This window comes from Aptenodytes patagonicus, chromosome 1, assembly GCF_965638725.1.
Source record: "Aptenodytes patagonicus chromosome 1, bAptPat1.pri.cur, whole genome shotgun sequence".
Lineage (NCBI taxonomy): Eukaryota > Metazoa > Chordata > Aves > Sphenisciformes > Spheniscidae > Aptenodytes > Aptenodytes patagonicus.
In genome coordinates this window covers 179,813,427-179,827,464 of record NC_134949.1, presented here as the reverse complement: position 1 = coordinate 179,827,464, position 14,038 = coordinate 179,813,427, and the positions used below count along the sequence as shown (strand labels likewise).

General features: G+C 44.4%; 1 protein-coding gene across 12 annotated transcripts in view; it reads right to left on the bottom strand.

The window, feature by feature from the left end:
• The window catches only part of MYCBP2 (MYC binding protein 2), a 216,002-nt gene extending 203,608 nt beyond the window's left edge, over positions 1-12,394 (bottom strand). For 11 of the 12 annotated variants that reach the window (XM_076362465.1, XM_076362483.1, XM_076362491.1 and 8 more), the window contains exon 1: positions 12,105-12,394. In XM_076362465.1, the coding sequence (XP_076218580.1) occupies positions 12,105-12,394 (290 nt within the window). The remainder of the gene's footprint in view (positions 1-12,104) is intronic. The other variant, XM_076362532.1, reaches the window with a different exon arrangement.
• Between the last annotated feature and the right edge of the window lie 1,644 nt (positions 12,395-14,038).

Genomic DNA, 14,038 nt, shown 5'->3' with positions numbered 1-14,038 from the left:
AGCAGAGAGCACCTCCTTCAACCTGCTGGTACCACTCTTCCTAACCCAGCCCAGGAGACTGCCTGCCTTCTTTGCCATGGCAGTGCATTACTAGCTCACGGTCAGCTGCTTGTCCACCAGTACACCAAGCTACTTCTCTGCAGACCTGCCTTCCAGCTGGTCAGCCCCCCTGGGGTTATTCCTCCCCTGATGCAGGATTCTGCATTTCCCCTTGTTGCACTTCATGGGATTCCCCTCAGCCCAATTCTCCAGCCTACCCAGATCCCTCCGAATGGAAACACAACCATGTGACGTATGAGCAACCCCTCCCAGTTTTGTACCATCTGTGAACTTGCTGCAGGCATACTCTATCCCAGCATCCAGGTCATTAATGTGGATGCTAAACAACATTGGCCCCAGTATCTGCTCCTGGGGTACACTACTGATGACTTGCCGCCAGCTGGACTTCGCATCACTGATCACAAACGCCCGGGCCCAGTCATTCAGCCAGTTCTCAATCTACTTCACTGTCCACTTATCTAACCTGTGCTTTGTCAGCATGGGGACACTATGGGAGATGGTGTCAAACGTCTTACTCAAGCTGAGGTAAAGAACATCCACTGCTCTCCCTGCCCTGAATGTATCTGCAGATTACCTACTGCTACTGAAAACTGTGGGGAGTACTATTACTTTTCATCAAGGGCTACAGATTTTTTAAGGAACTCAGCAGCGAGAATCACTGGAGATGAAAACCGCTCAGCTTGATAGGCAGATCTCGAAACACCACTAGAGAGCACAATCAATTTTTTTTTCTCCAAATAATAAAAGCTTGATTTTTTTTCATTGTCAACAATGATAATATTATCCTCAGATGACCTCAAACATATAAAGTTAATGATATCATCTTTATTTGGTAATACTAAGATCTAATGCTTGAGGAACTCCAATTTTTAGTAAAGTGGGCAATAGCTCAACTCTCATCCTAACAGCCATGTGTAATACCCTCCAAACCACTACCAGCTTCTGTGCTATCCTCTTTGAATTATTAATCAAGCATTCTGATGTGAATTTTCACCCATGCCAATGTAAAAGGAAAGTCAGGACTTAAGCACTATATCTACAAATGGAAAAATAATCAAAATCCTGTCACCTAAATCCGTAAATCAGGGTAAGAAAAGCCAACTGCAATCCAATTAAGACAAGCTTAGAAGAAAACAGAGGCAGACTAGTAGGACAGGCTATATCGGGCTTCTAAGGCATCTGAAAAGAAAAGGTTAAGAAAACTCAAAACAAAAGCAGACTGATGGATTTGAGAGAACACTGCCTGGCGAGGAATATAGAGCTACGTATAGATAAGACATCAAACATCTGGATGATGGGTAAGACTACTAGACACATTACTATGGTCTGGAACTCCTTCCTGCACACTCTGATCCCAGAAGAAAAAGGCCATCCTACTACTTGCTTGTTCAGTTGGGACTCTAACGTGATACTGTTTGTGAGCTGAAATTGCGCATCTTTTTAACCATGACTTCAGTTTTGTAACTCAGAACTATTTTTCAAGCCTATGACATCAATCTGTATTATTTTTACTATCACATTAACTTTTTTAACAACTAGCTTTTTTTTTTTTGAAAACCAAAATTTTGGAGGCTGCTGGAATACCCTTTCTAAGGCCTCTCCAATACAGTCTGAAATGTAAATACTGAAGGTTCTATAAATGAAATTAAAACCCAACTACACAAGTAAAATGGACCTGATTTTCATTTAACCACAACAGAAGTGCAAAAGTACAAAACAGTATGTGGATCCCTTTTATAACCAAAAAGGCTTCTGAAACAGCATAAATCTATCTCATATAAACAAAGAGAACACACAAGAAATCACCCCTACAAAGTATTCACACAAAGAGAATGGTCTCTCAAAACAACCAGTGACAGTTGTAGCTTCTTTTCTGTAATTATCTGATTTTTCTTTATTCACTGCAACGTTATCTATGAAATTAGATCTGTAAGAACACATGCAAGAAGAATATTCTACCTCAAGTTTTTCAGTATAGATATTCTATATCTCTTACCCTTAACAGACATTTTTAAGACTCTGTTTTTTGTTTTGTTTTTTTTATTTTTTTAATACAAAAGTCATTCAACCATAGCAGAAATGACAATATCCACAACTTTGGTCACTTTCCTATCTAAACACAACCATCAAAACTAAAGTGCATGCAAAGCTATCTTACATAGAATCATACCAACAGAATTTTAATTTAGAGAAGACGCTCCATGAAGTTTAGGAAGAACTGTACTTATTAAGAAAAAGCACATTACAAGTGGTTAATGACAGCATAACATCCTTAGAGTGATTACTATCACAAGTAAACCAAATAAATTCTACATTGTCTTCACTGAATAGCAGAAGATGCAACCATCTAGTGCAAAAACTCACCAGTTTACAGCTGTCAATGGTCTACCCTCTATAACAGTATATTCTAGAAATAAAATGGGATAGAGAATTGATTGGTTTGAAGAGAAATGGAATAGAGACATGACTACCCTGAAAACATACAAGCGTAATGAAGACTTTATGAGTACATCTGTTAGAAAGAATAATGCATTGGCTAGTGGGAGAGAAAGGAAAGGCAAACCCAGATAAGAGGTGAGTCATAAGTAACAATACACATAACTCATGGTGAAACAATCAAAATAAGAGAGAAGAGGTTGAAATAATAAACCCCGGAGAATAAGGTATTTATTTAAGAACAAGGTCATCTCAATGTTATGTAAATGACTGGCTGCGGATCTGTATAAAGATAGTAGTTGGCTAAAAGGCTCAGCAATAGAAAAGATGAGTGATGTTATCAACTGCAACAAGGAGAACACTGGAGAAGTGAAATGAAGAGTTCAGGGTTTGACCCTGTTAAGGTTAAAACTCTTAGCTAGACATTTTTCCAGACTGACAGAGATCATGACCAAAATAATGTAAATACTACGGCACTGCAGTACAGGTTAGAGAAGAGGCTGCCAATTTTTTTCATTTGCAAACTTACAAAATTTTTCAGTAGCAGTTTGGATCACTCTAATGAATTTAAACTACAAACAACAGGCTTATACTTTTTGACCTTATCTTACTTTCTCTTTGTATCGGCTTTGGCTGGGACAGAGTTAATTTTCTTCATAGTAGCTTGTATAGTGCTTGTATGTTTTGGATTTGTGATGAAAAAAGTGTTGATAATACAGGGATGTTTTCGTTATTGCCGAGCAGTGCTTACACAGAGTCAAGGCCTTTTCTGCTTCTCACCCCACCCCACCAGCGAGTAGGCTGGGGGTGCACAAGAAGCTGGGAGGGGACACAGCCGGGACAGCTGACTCCAACTGACCAAAGGGATATTCCATACCATATGACGTCATGCTCAGCATATAAAGCTGGGGGAAGAAAAAGGAAGGGGGGGACATTTGGAGTGATGGCGTTTGCCTTACCAAGTAACCGTTACGTGTGATGGAGCCCTGCTTTCCTGGAGATGGCTGAATCCCACTCTTGCCAATGGGACGGAGTGAATTAATTCCTTGTTTTGCTTTGCTTGTGTGCACGGCTTTTGCTTTCCCTATTAAACTGCCTTTATCTCAACCCACGAGTTTTCTCACTTTTATCCCTCCAACTGTCTCCCCATCCCACTGCGAAGGGGAGTGACCGAGCAGCTGTGTGGGGCTTAGCTGGCTACTGAGGTTAAACCACAACATCCTTTCATAGAATCTGTAAAGTATTTTCACAAAAGTCAGTTCAAAAACCATTACCTTACACAATTATGCTTGGGAACACAAGTCAAGGAAAGTTAAAGGAAGAAAATGAAAATAAGGAATGGCACTAATCTAACCACAGAGGTCCAGTTTTATGTGGGGACAAGGAAGCTGAATTTTTGTTTCTTTTCTAAAGTGTACAGCTAATATAGATTTAGATTTATTAAATTAATAACCAAAGAAAAGAAAAATCCTCACAGTATTCTCAGGCCAAAGTAGTCATACATATACCAGATGCAAAGAAAGAAGTATCATTCAGTTATAACAATAAAAACTAATTAAGTCCATCAACACATTCATCAGTCTGAAGGGAGGCAGTGAGCTATAACACACTATTTACTATGAAATACTTGCTACTAAGAAAAAAGCGTATTAAGCATATGAGTATTAATATGCTTCATAACATATGAAACATTAAATCTGAATGTACAGAAACCATATACCTTAATGTAGCCACTTAGGGCACAAGGAGCCCATTCTCCTGTGCCAATTTCTAGTACTCATCCTTTGGAGGGGCACAATGGTAGGAATTGGCTGTGAAAGACCACTGGGAAAGATTAGCTGCGAAAGAGTATATTTACAATATAAAAACTTTAGTTAATTATAAGACTACTATTCCAAGCAGCACCTCAGTGTGAAGCAGTGTTTATGGCAAACAAGGTAAGAAAGAAAAAGACAAAAATGCAACCATGTATTTAAGAGGTGCTGCAAGGGATCAAGTTTCCAAAGTAAACAAAGGATGTGGAAAACAGTTTGCATGAAGTACTTCAGTACCAAAGATTGTATCACTGGTATGTCAGTAAACATATGTGCTTTCTATAAAGACATAAATAGTCTTTAAATTATGGGTTTGGTGAAACATAGTCATAGTTAAGCAAAAATAACTCTCTGATTATTCATCGAATTGCCAGCTGTAGCCATTTTGAAATAAATTAGAAAAAAAAGTCAGTTGCTGGTTAAAATATTAAGCAGAATAAACCACAATCGTTGCAAATCTAATATTCTGATTCCTCTCCTGCCCCACTTAGGAGATGTATTTACTTATGTTTGCATATTAAAATTCCAAATTCTTGTGAACTTCAGCAGAATATTCAGGCAATGTTTGCTTGTTTAAAGTGGAAGAGACTTCATTATCCACAGGAAAAACCCCCACAAAATTCAGGCAATGACCTCATATGGTTTTAGTTACTAAAAGTATAACACTAATACTTGAGCCAGACGCGTTGCCACAGTTAAGAACTTTGCCATTGTACAGATACCAACACCTACAATCATATTCTCACAAATAGTCTCATCAGTAATCCCCAACCTGACATTCAGAAAGGATAAATTATTTTAAAAGTTTAACACACATTAAATATGGTATTTTGGAACATAGCTGAGCAGCCAAGATCCTCAAAGGTGGCAACAATATCAAGAGGCCACCAAACATCAAGGATTAATCTAGCAATAAAGGAAAACGACGTAAGGCCTAACCTATGCTTGAAAAGCTTCTACAAGAATGCCGAAACCCAAGAGTGGGTAATGGGAATTGAAAAAGATGCAATAATCTGCTGTCATTATTTACCTTACTAAAAAGACACTTCCTGAGACAATTACCATATGAACACTAAAAAGGCTTAACCAATAATGACTGAAACATTACAGCTAAATAGTTAGGTACCCAACACAAATGATTCAGTAACAAATCGATTATGTGGAGAACATGTCAATCTTCTCCACAGGTGAACATTCAGAATGTCACTATTTAACAGTACAAACGCTGTAGCTGCTGCCACTTGACACACTCTCACACAGGCACACTCTCATAGCAAAAAAAAAAAAACCACAACAGGTTAACAGGTTTTTGTAACTTCTGTTCAGTTCCAGTTTGGCCTATAATTGAACTTTTACCTGAAGAGACAAAGGTTCCACACAGTATTATTTTGTAATCCAAAACAAGTAGGGGGGGGGGGAGAAAAAAATCACACAATGTGATTCTATCACATGCACTAATTCCTTTCCAAACTACACACTTTCCTTCTAAATGAAGCAGCAGAAGGATGCATGACTCCAAAAGACAAAGGTGTCTTTTAGCATCACTAGACTTCTAAGGCTGCTTCAGCCTCTATTTTTGTAAAAAGGAAATGCATTTCTATCAGCCCACAAAACCTGAATATTCCCATGGATTCCAGTTTTTTTAATTTTTCAAATCATTTACATAAATTATGATATATTATTTTTATATATAAATATACACAAATAAACATCTTAAGCCTCTCAACATAATATTAGCTTCTTTCCAGCTTCTATTATTGTTTTCTGTGCTAACACTGCACAAATACAAACCATGTTAGACTAAGTGACTACTACAGATTTTTAGAACTACTACTATGTAAAACTGTTTTCCTTATCAGAATATAAGGTAAAGAAGATAAGTAAAGATACATGGTTTTAGTTATTAGTTAATCCCTATTAACCAATAGCTCAATATAGTATTAAAACATTACTATATTGCAGCTAAAAAGCCTACAGCAGACAGCAACTCTTATCAGCTTTTCTAATGCACAGGTTAGCTTAATGTAAGACTCAACAGCACATCGATTTTCTAATGAAATAAAGTTTTAAGTTTATATAAGGACTTAATCTAGTCTAGTCTGTTCTCCTCTGTTTTTCAATTCTTATGTTTTGTAAATGTCATTTAAAAAAAAAAAGTTTATTTCAATTGGAAGGGACCTACGGAGCAAACCTTTTCACAGGAATAAGCAGGAAAATGTAGTATGTAACGCATAATACTTCACAAGAAACATCGCTATCATTTTGTTAGTCTTTATGTATATAAACTTTATTTTTTCAGTCAAATGAATGCTTCCAAACTTTCTGCAATTACAATTTCATTTTAAAAAAGCGTCAAGTCCCAAACCAAAAAAAAAGCTTACAGCTTTTGTAAAGGCTTTAGATCTGAAGAAATTAAGGCTTTCTGGTGTACCAACAATCAAATTAACACAAATTTCACATATCTCAATTTACTAAACATGGTTTCTACAAATTCTTTAATAACTTGGCAGTGCAAAGGTGAAGTGTTTCAGTAGCGTTTCTCCAACAGATTTTGAAAAATACACGCTTAAAACATCCCAGGGCCAGATAAGCATTGCACTACTGAGCATAAGAAGGGTCACAAGCGAAGACTTTGTGTCAACTTTGAAAAGCCTAAAGACTAACCTAATGACCAATTTTCTCCAGAGGATGTATAATTTACAACTATGAGTGTGGACGAGCTGGCCTACTTCCAAAAATTTCTTTTATCACCCAGTAGAAAGAATCACCGTAAAATGAAAGTAAGTTGGCTGCCTCTTCTTCAGCCAAAATGGCTGGAAAAACAGCCATCTGATTTCTGGCTAATAGCAGGAATCTTACATTCCAGTCATCACTGAAATTCTCCTTGATCTCAATCAAGCCACTTCACAACATTACATTTGTTTGGGGGTTTTGTCCCCACGATACAAATAGAAGCTTTTCTCCTCTGAAGGATCTAAGTTAAAAGGGGCAACTTTAGCAACGAAGTAATGGACAAAAAAAGTAATCCCCAAAAAGCATTTGTATTTTCAAATGGTTAATGTTTTTGAACTAATTGATAGAATGTTTCTACTGAACTTTATGCAGCAAACAAATTAAGCACCTGACAAGCTCAGTAGGATGTCTCCCTTTAGCAGAGTCTAAGAAGTTTTCAATATTGAATATTATTCAATAAATACTGCTGCATCTCTGATACCTAATGTTACTACAGAAATCCAGATGCAGTCCTCACAAGTAATTTAAAGGGCAAATGGAACCAAAGAACCACCTATTCGGAAATGATTCTTGGATTTGCATGATGTTGCTTTTACAGTTGCTGAGTTGATGTCCTACAGACAAAAAAAAGAAAAAAAATGATCATCTTTTTGGTAAATATCACTTGATAAGCTGTACAACAGATGAAAAACGCTTTGACATGAGTATGAAATCACTGCCATTTTAGAATATATTGTCATTGTAATATTAAAATTTCAAGTTAGTCAAAATTATGTAGTGAACATTTTGATTACCAAACAGGCCACACTAAAGCCATTACAAATTTGTATATCTATCCATATTTGACAAAAAGTCTCAAAGAACACACTGAGCCTAACTGATACTTCTGGTAGTACATACACAGGTAAAAGAAGAGTAAAGGGACTGACAGTTCAGGGAAAACCCTGAGATGCACAAGAGAGAATAGCAGCGATTCAGCTGGATAGGGATGTTTGTTAGGATTAAGTTATACAACAGAAAAACTGTGTATTTGAAGACAGCAAAAACATGAAAATCAGAAATATCTTACTTTGCAAATACAAAGCTTCAGGACTGAAAGCAGATAACAACTTGCATTACTTCAGTAACAGAGAGCAGACTTCCAGTTTCATCCACTCAGAACGCAGCGTATGAAACAACACTCCAACAACATGAAGTTTTTACTTGCCCTCTAAAGAGGCTCATGCTTCCTACTAGTGTTTTACAGACCTTCGTGGCTACACTAGCCGTTATGCCATTACTAGTCATTTTCCCATATTTCAGTAGCCACAAAGCAGAGACTACAAACCAGGCACACTCAAGAGCAGATTTATCTTCCAAACCAATCTTGACTTGACAAGTAAATTTCCCACTGCTAGTAGTACTGTAACAGATTCTTAACGCTGTTATCTGACCAAAGATGGCTGTACGTTAAATTGCAGGATTAAATACTTTTTCCTGTTTCCTTTCATAAAATTATTAGGCTGGCACTAGTGACAAAAGCAGCAGTTTCTCTGCTCCTGCCTCTCTGTACATAGAACTTTGTGCAACCCCTCCCCTCATGCTGTCACAAGCACAATCACAAGGTGAACCAGATCAGGGAATTAGTCTGGATTACAACAAGCCATTTTTGCCGAGTTAATTTTAACCCAGAGCGAGTCTCTAATCTGTTACTGCAAGAGACTATATAAATAGTTACGTCAACGTGGCAGGGGGAATAAGCACACTGACCAAACCATCATCTTTGGAGACCGAAGTGTTCATGACACCGCAGCCGGTATCACACGAGGAAATGCAAAGCACTCATAGTTCTCTTTCAAAGCCAATTACTGCATCCTACTCAACACGTGATATTCATCACTTTCAGATGACAGCCAGCACAAACACCTAGCAAATGTGATATTAATCTTACTCATGACTTTCAGATAAGGAAATTAAACATCGTGGAGATTGTCTACACACAAGCATTTTCATACTGCTTTCTAGTTCTTCATGAACATTAAAGTCAGGTTTGGAATAAAAGCACTCACTGCAGCAGGCGTTGGTCACACCATGTGAAGTGCAGAGTACAATTTTGCAGACTTGAAGCAAAAATTCTACGTCGACATATTGCAAGTAGGTTGCACTATCATTCTTCAAACTAGTCTTCTTGGGGCACAGGAAGAATTTTATTAATGTTCATAAGCCAATTGGTTTAGTTTTTTTAAGCTACTTCAAGATATTTTTCTAGTCACAAACACTCTTATTGACAGATTAAGAGGCTTCAGATTTTCCACATAGATAAAAATCAAGTTAAGACTCGTGTTAAAAACTGTATTATCTTAACCTCCAATTAATTTATCTGGCACTGTTATCTACTGTAGCAACCAGATGGAGTCACAAATCACTTTAAAGCATCTCTTTAGGAAGTGTTTGGGATTTTTACCATTTTTGTAAAAAGCATTTTTTACTATTTCTGTTTAAGACTACCAGGTGGCTGAAGTTCTCAAACCTTAAACTGCAATATTTTGACACTAATATGGAGGAAAGGGTGGAGATTATGAGCAGTACCTTGGCTACCATCAGTCTGATACATGAGATGTTGGGGCTGAGTACCAAGAGATAGTGGGCAACTAGCTGATTATTAAATATTCCTCCTCTCAAAAGTCCTACAATACACATTGGCTGTATTCACCAGTATTAGCTAGCCATCATTTACTTGCCAATAGCTTAATACAACCTGCTTCCTCTGTATGAGGAGTCTGGCTTCTTTGATTTCCTCTATGATGACACAATGTAGTCAAGATATATGACTAAATCTAGCCTTCAAGAATAAAGACATAGAATAACTGCAAATGTCACTGTTTCTTTTAACTGGCATTTTCGTAAGAATCTGCTGACAAGAAATAGAACCCAAAAGAATGCAATCTATGGTATCTTGGAGTTAAAAGTAATTATTTTAAGAACATCAATTAAAAGAAACATTAACATTTACACCCACCTAAAGCTAGTATTTTCTTCAATTCTAAGTAAAAGAGATACCAGTTGAGTTATCCTGAAACCGAAAAACATGGAGGACACAACGAATTCAGAACTACAGCTTTAAAAAATACAGACATGTTAAGGCAAAATTCAGACAAATATCTGAACACCATGGAGCAATCGCACAGCTGATTTCCTTACATTTAGTAGTTTCCTTACACTTAGCACTTGCAGTCCCAGGATTAAATGATACAAAGCTTAAAAGTAGGAATAAAAGATTTAAAGGAAAAAGCATGAACACTGAACTAAGGAATATATGGGGTAAGAAAACACTCACAGGTCTACATAGGGGAAAAAAGAACTATGGTTTCCCTGTCATACACTTTGCAAAGACCTCGGTAATTGCAAAGATGTCAAATGCCAATGTTAACAGTCCACGTTTCCAGCATTTGCAATAAGCAAATTGGGAAGGTTATGTTATTCTTTTAGTTTCTTATGTTAATTCCACTCCTAGACACAGCCTTTCGGGGTGGGGGTGGGGGGAAGCCCTGCTGCTCCAGTCAGACTGAAAAAAAAAACCCCAAACCGAAGAAGCCAACCACCCAGTGCTTTACAACCGTTTGCAAACTTAAAACAACGGTGACTCAAAGCTCTCCTTACGACCTGGCCACCCACATCACAGCTTAAGGCCAGCAGAGGCTGAGAACACAGGAAGGTGCCGGTTTCATGTCATCCGCATCCTCAGCGACCTCCGGAGGGAAACAATGGGGAGCGCCCGGGCACCACGGGGGAGCCCGCCCCTCGCCCCCCTCACACGCAGCAGCCGCCGGGCCGGGGCTCCGGCCGGGCACCCCGCCCTCGACTCCGCCGCTCGGCCTCTGCCGGCGGGAGGGGCCGCCCGGGCCGGGGCTGCGGGGTAACGGCCGCGGCGGCCACGCGCGACGCCCGCCCGCCCGCCCGCCCGCCCCTCCCTCCCTCCCCCGCGGCCCCAGATCGCCGCAGCCTCCTCCCCGCCGGCACCGGGCACCGTACGGCGCCCCCCGCCCCGCCTGTCACACGGCCTGTGCGCGCCCAGGTTGAGGGGAGGGCGGCGAGGCACCCCGGACGAAAAGCGGCAGGAGCAACAGGCACCCTGCTGCGGCCCGGGGACGGAGCCTGAGAGCCGGCTGGCAGGACCGGCAGCTGCCGGCGGGAAAGGAAGCCCCAGGGGGCACCATCCGCCGGGAGAGGCTCAGGAACCGGGTGGGGGCGGCACACCCCTCCCAACCCCCCGGCTCCCCCTGGAAAGCGCTGCCTAGGACGCAGCCTCCCTCCAGATACCGAGGCCTCCTACAAGGCGGCAGAGGAAGAGGTTACCGAAAGAGGAGAAGGAGAAATAAGGCAGGGCAGCTAAGGGCTGCTCCGACACACGGCGAAGCACCAAGGTCCCTCGCTCGGGCGACCCCGCCAGCGGGATCCGCGGGTGCCCTGCACAGCGGGCAGCGGCGTGTCTCGGTAGAGACCACGGGGCTCAGCCCGTTTCAGTGGCACGACAGGCCGCGGCCGCAGCGAGGTCTGCCCGAGGTCTCAACATGGACACCGTGAGGCAACGCTCCATCCCCCCAGGCGGCCGCGGAAGGACGGGCGGAGCGGGGCTTTACATCGCTACCCTCCGCCACAAGGGCGTGACGGAGCCCCCAGCCTCCGCGCTGGGGGAGGGGAGCGGGCACAGGTAACTCCCCCCCGGGCCCCGGGAAAGGGAGGTGGCAGCGCCATCTGCACGGTAACGCCGGCCAAGCTAGCGGCAGGGCCCGGGCGGCGGGGAGGGGGTGGCACCTGGGCAGCCGCCGGGTTACATCACCGCTCCCTCCGTCCCCCGGGGCCCGGGGGCGGCCACATGGCAGAGGCAGCGGGGGGCAAGGAGGGAGAATGAGGAGGGCGGCGGCCGGGAGAAGAGAGGCGTGCCGCTGCCGGGAGGAAGGTGCACGCACGGGGCCGAGGGGAGCCGCCGGGAGAAGGGCCGCTCCTAGCCGGCGATGGGAGGGGTGGCGGCGGCCGCCGGGGCCGCCCGTCTCGTCCGGGAGGGAACTCGGCGCGCGTTACCTGCCCGGGTGGCTCCCCAGTTCCCGGTCGCTCAGCGCCGCCGTGTAAATCTTCCGGTATCTGTCGGCCAGGGCCTTCCCGGAGAGTAGCAGCTGGTAGCGGCTTCGGCAGCCCAGCGACGGCGGCGCCAGGGCGCCGGGCAGCGCTCCCAGCCCGCCGGCTGAGCCCTCTTCGGGCCCCATGGGCCCCGCCGGACCAGAGCCGCTGGAAAAGAAGAAGAAGCCGCCCTCGGCCCCGGTGCAGGCGGCGACGGCGGCTCCCGCAGAGGCGGCGGTGGCTGCGGCGCTCATCCCCCTCCCCGCCCGCCCCCTGGTGGCTGCGCTGCCTCCCGGCGCGACGCGGACACAGGCGGCTCCCGCTGCCTTCACCGCCGGGGCCCAGCCATGGAGAGGCCGCAAGAGCCGCCGCCGCCGCCCTGGAGGCTGCTCATCCACCCGGGCCGGGGCCGGGGGTGCGGCAACACCCCTCTCCTCCCCTCAAGCGGCGGCTCGGGGCCCCGTCTGCCTGCCCGCTCGCCCTCCGCCCCGGGCGCAGCGCCGGCCGCCGCTCCCTCCCGCCGGCGGGCGGGCGCGCCGAGCTCTGGGCAGGACCGTGTGCCTCCGGGACGGGAGGGGGAGGCGCGGGGGGCCGGCCGCTCGCTCCCCCCTTCCCGCTACAGGGGCGGGGGCCGGCGGCTGCCGCTTCCCCTCCGGAGTTTCTCCTCGGCGGCGCCGCCGCCCTCTCTCCGCACAGCCGCCCCGGCCCCACCTCGCTCCCGCGGCCAGCCCGGCCGGCGGGCGCATGCGCCGCCCGGCCCCGCCCCCCCGCGCGGCCCCCGGGAAATCCGGGGCCGAGCGGGCGCCCGCACCTGCTGCGCGGGGCGAGGGGCGGGGCGGGGCGGCGGGCTGCTCCCGGGGGCCGCAGGTACCTGCGAAGAACCCCGAAGTCACGCCGGCGGGGGGTCGGGCTTCGCGGGGCCTGTAGGTCCTCCCGCTGAGCTTATCCGTCGCCCTGTTGAGGGTGTCCGTCCGTCTGTCACATTTTATTTAGGTGTCCAACTGTATTTGCACAAGACGCAGAAGCTCCCGGTTTTAGCGGGGACAGCCCTTGCAGCCTCGCTGCATCGCCGTGAGGCCCTGCGCCAGAGCATCGGCGCACGGCTTGGGTGCAAGAAGTCTGGCATGATCAACTGCAGCAGCTGAGCCGTGACGTACCAACGCCCCACGCCTGTTTCTGTGCTTTGTAACGCTAGACAGGATCTTTTCAAGGAGCAATACCTACCCTCGCTTTCTTCCTTAATGCAGAGTTCACTAAATCCAGTTGCTACATTAGGCCAAGTTTTCCTTAAATCATCTTTGCTGGCTCCAGGATACCTTACCTGCTTTTAGAGGGTAAGGGAGGCATGGCAGTAGGCACTCTTACAGTGTACCTTGTTATATTACCTCCTTTCACCCAGATTGCTTTCTTACATTGTTACTTTTTTAGCTGTTGCCATTGTAGCCCTGCTGTTTTGCCACACTTTCTACTGCTTTACACAGCTGAAAACTTCAGGTATACAAACCAGAGTACATGTTATTTTTTAAAAAAAAATGTCTGCGTGCCAAAAGTGGCTTGGATTGCAGTCTGCAGAAAACTGTCATCCAAAGAAGGTGCATGCTGTCATATTTTCTTCTTTTTTCTTCTCCCTTCCAAAAGAGGGCCTAAATAAAGCCTGGAATTCTGCTGATTCTGAATACAGAGAAATATTTTTGCAAACAATTTATTTCTCCGTAACAGCAAATATAAGAGAACTATGCAACTGTCATCTTACTTAAGCTTGTGTATTGCCCACCAATACTTAAGCATTCAAGCCAAATTTCAAGGGTTTTTTTGGGTTTTTTTTGTATTTTTTTTTTTTACAGAGCGCTGGGGATGTCAAAACCAATAAATACATACAGGTTTTCTCAAAGGTAGCT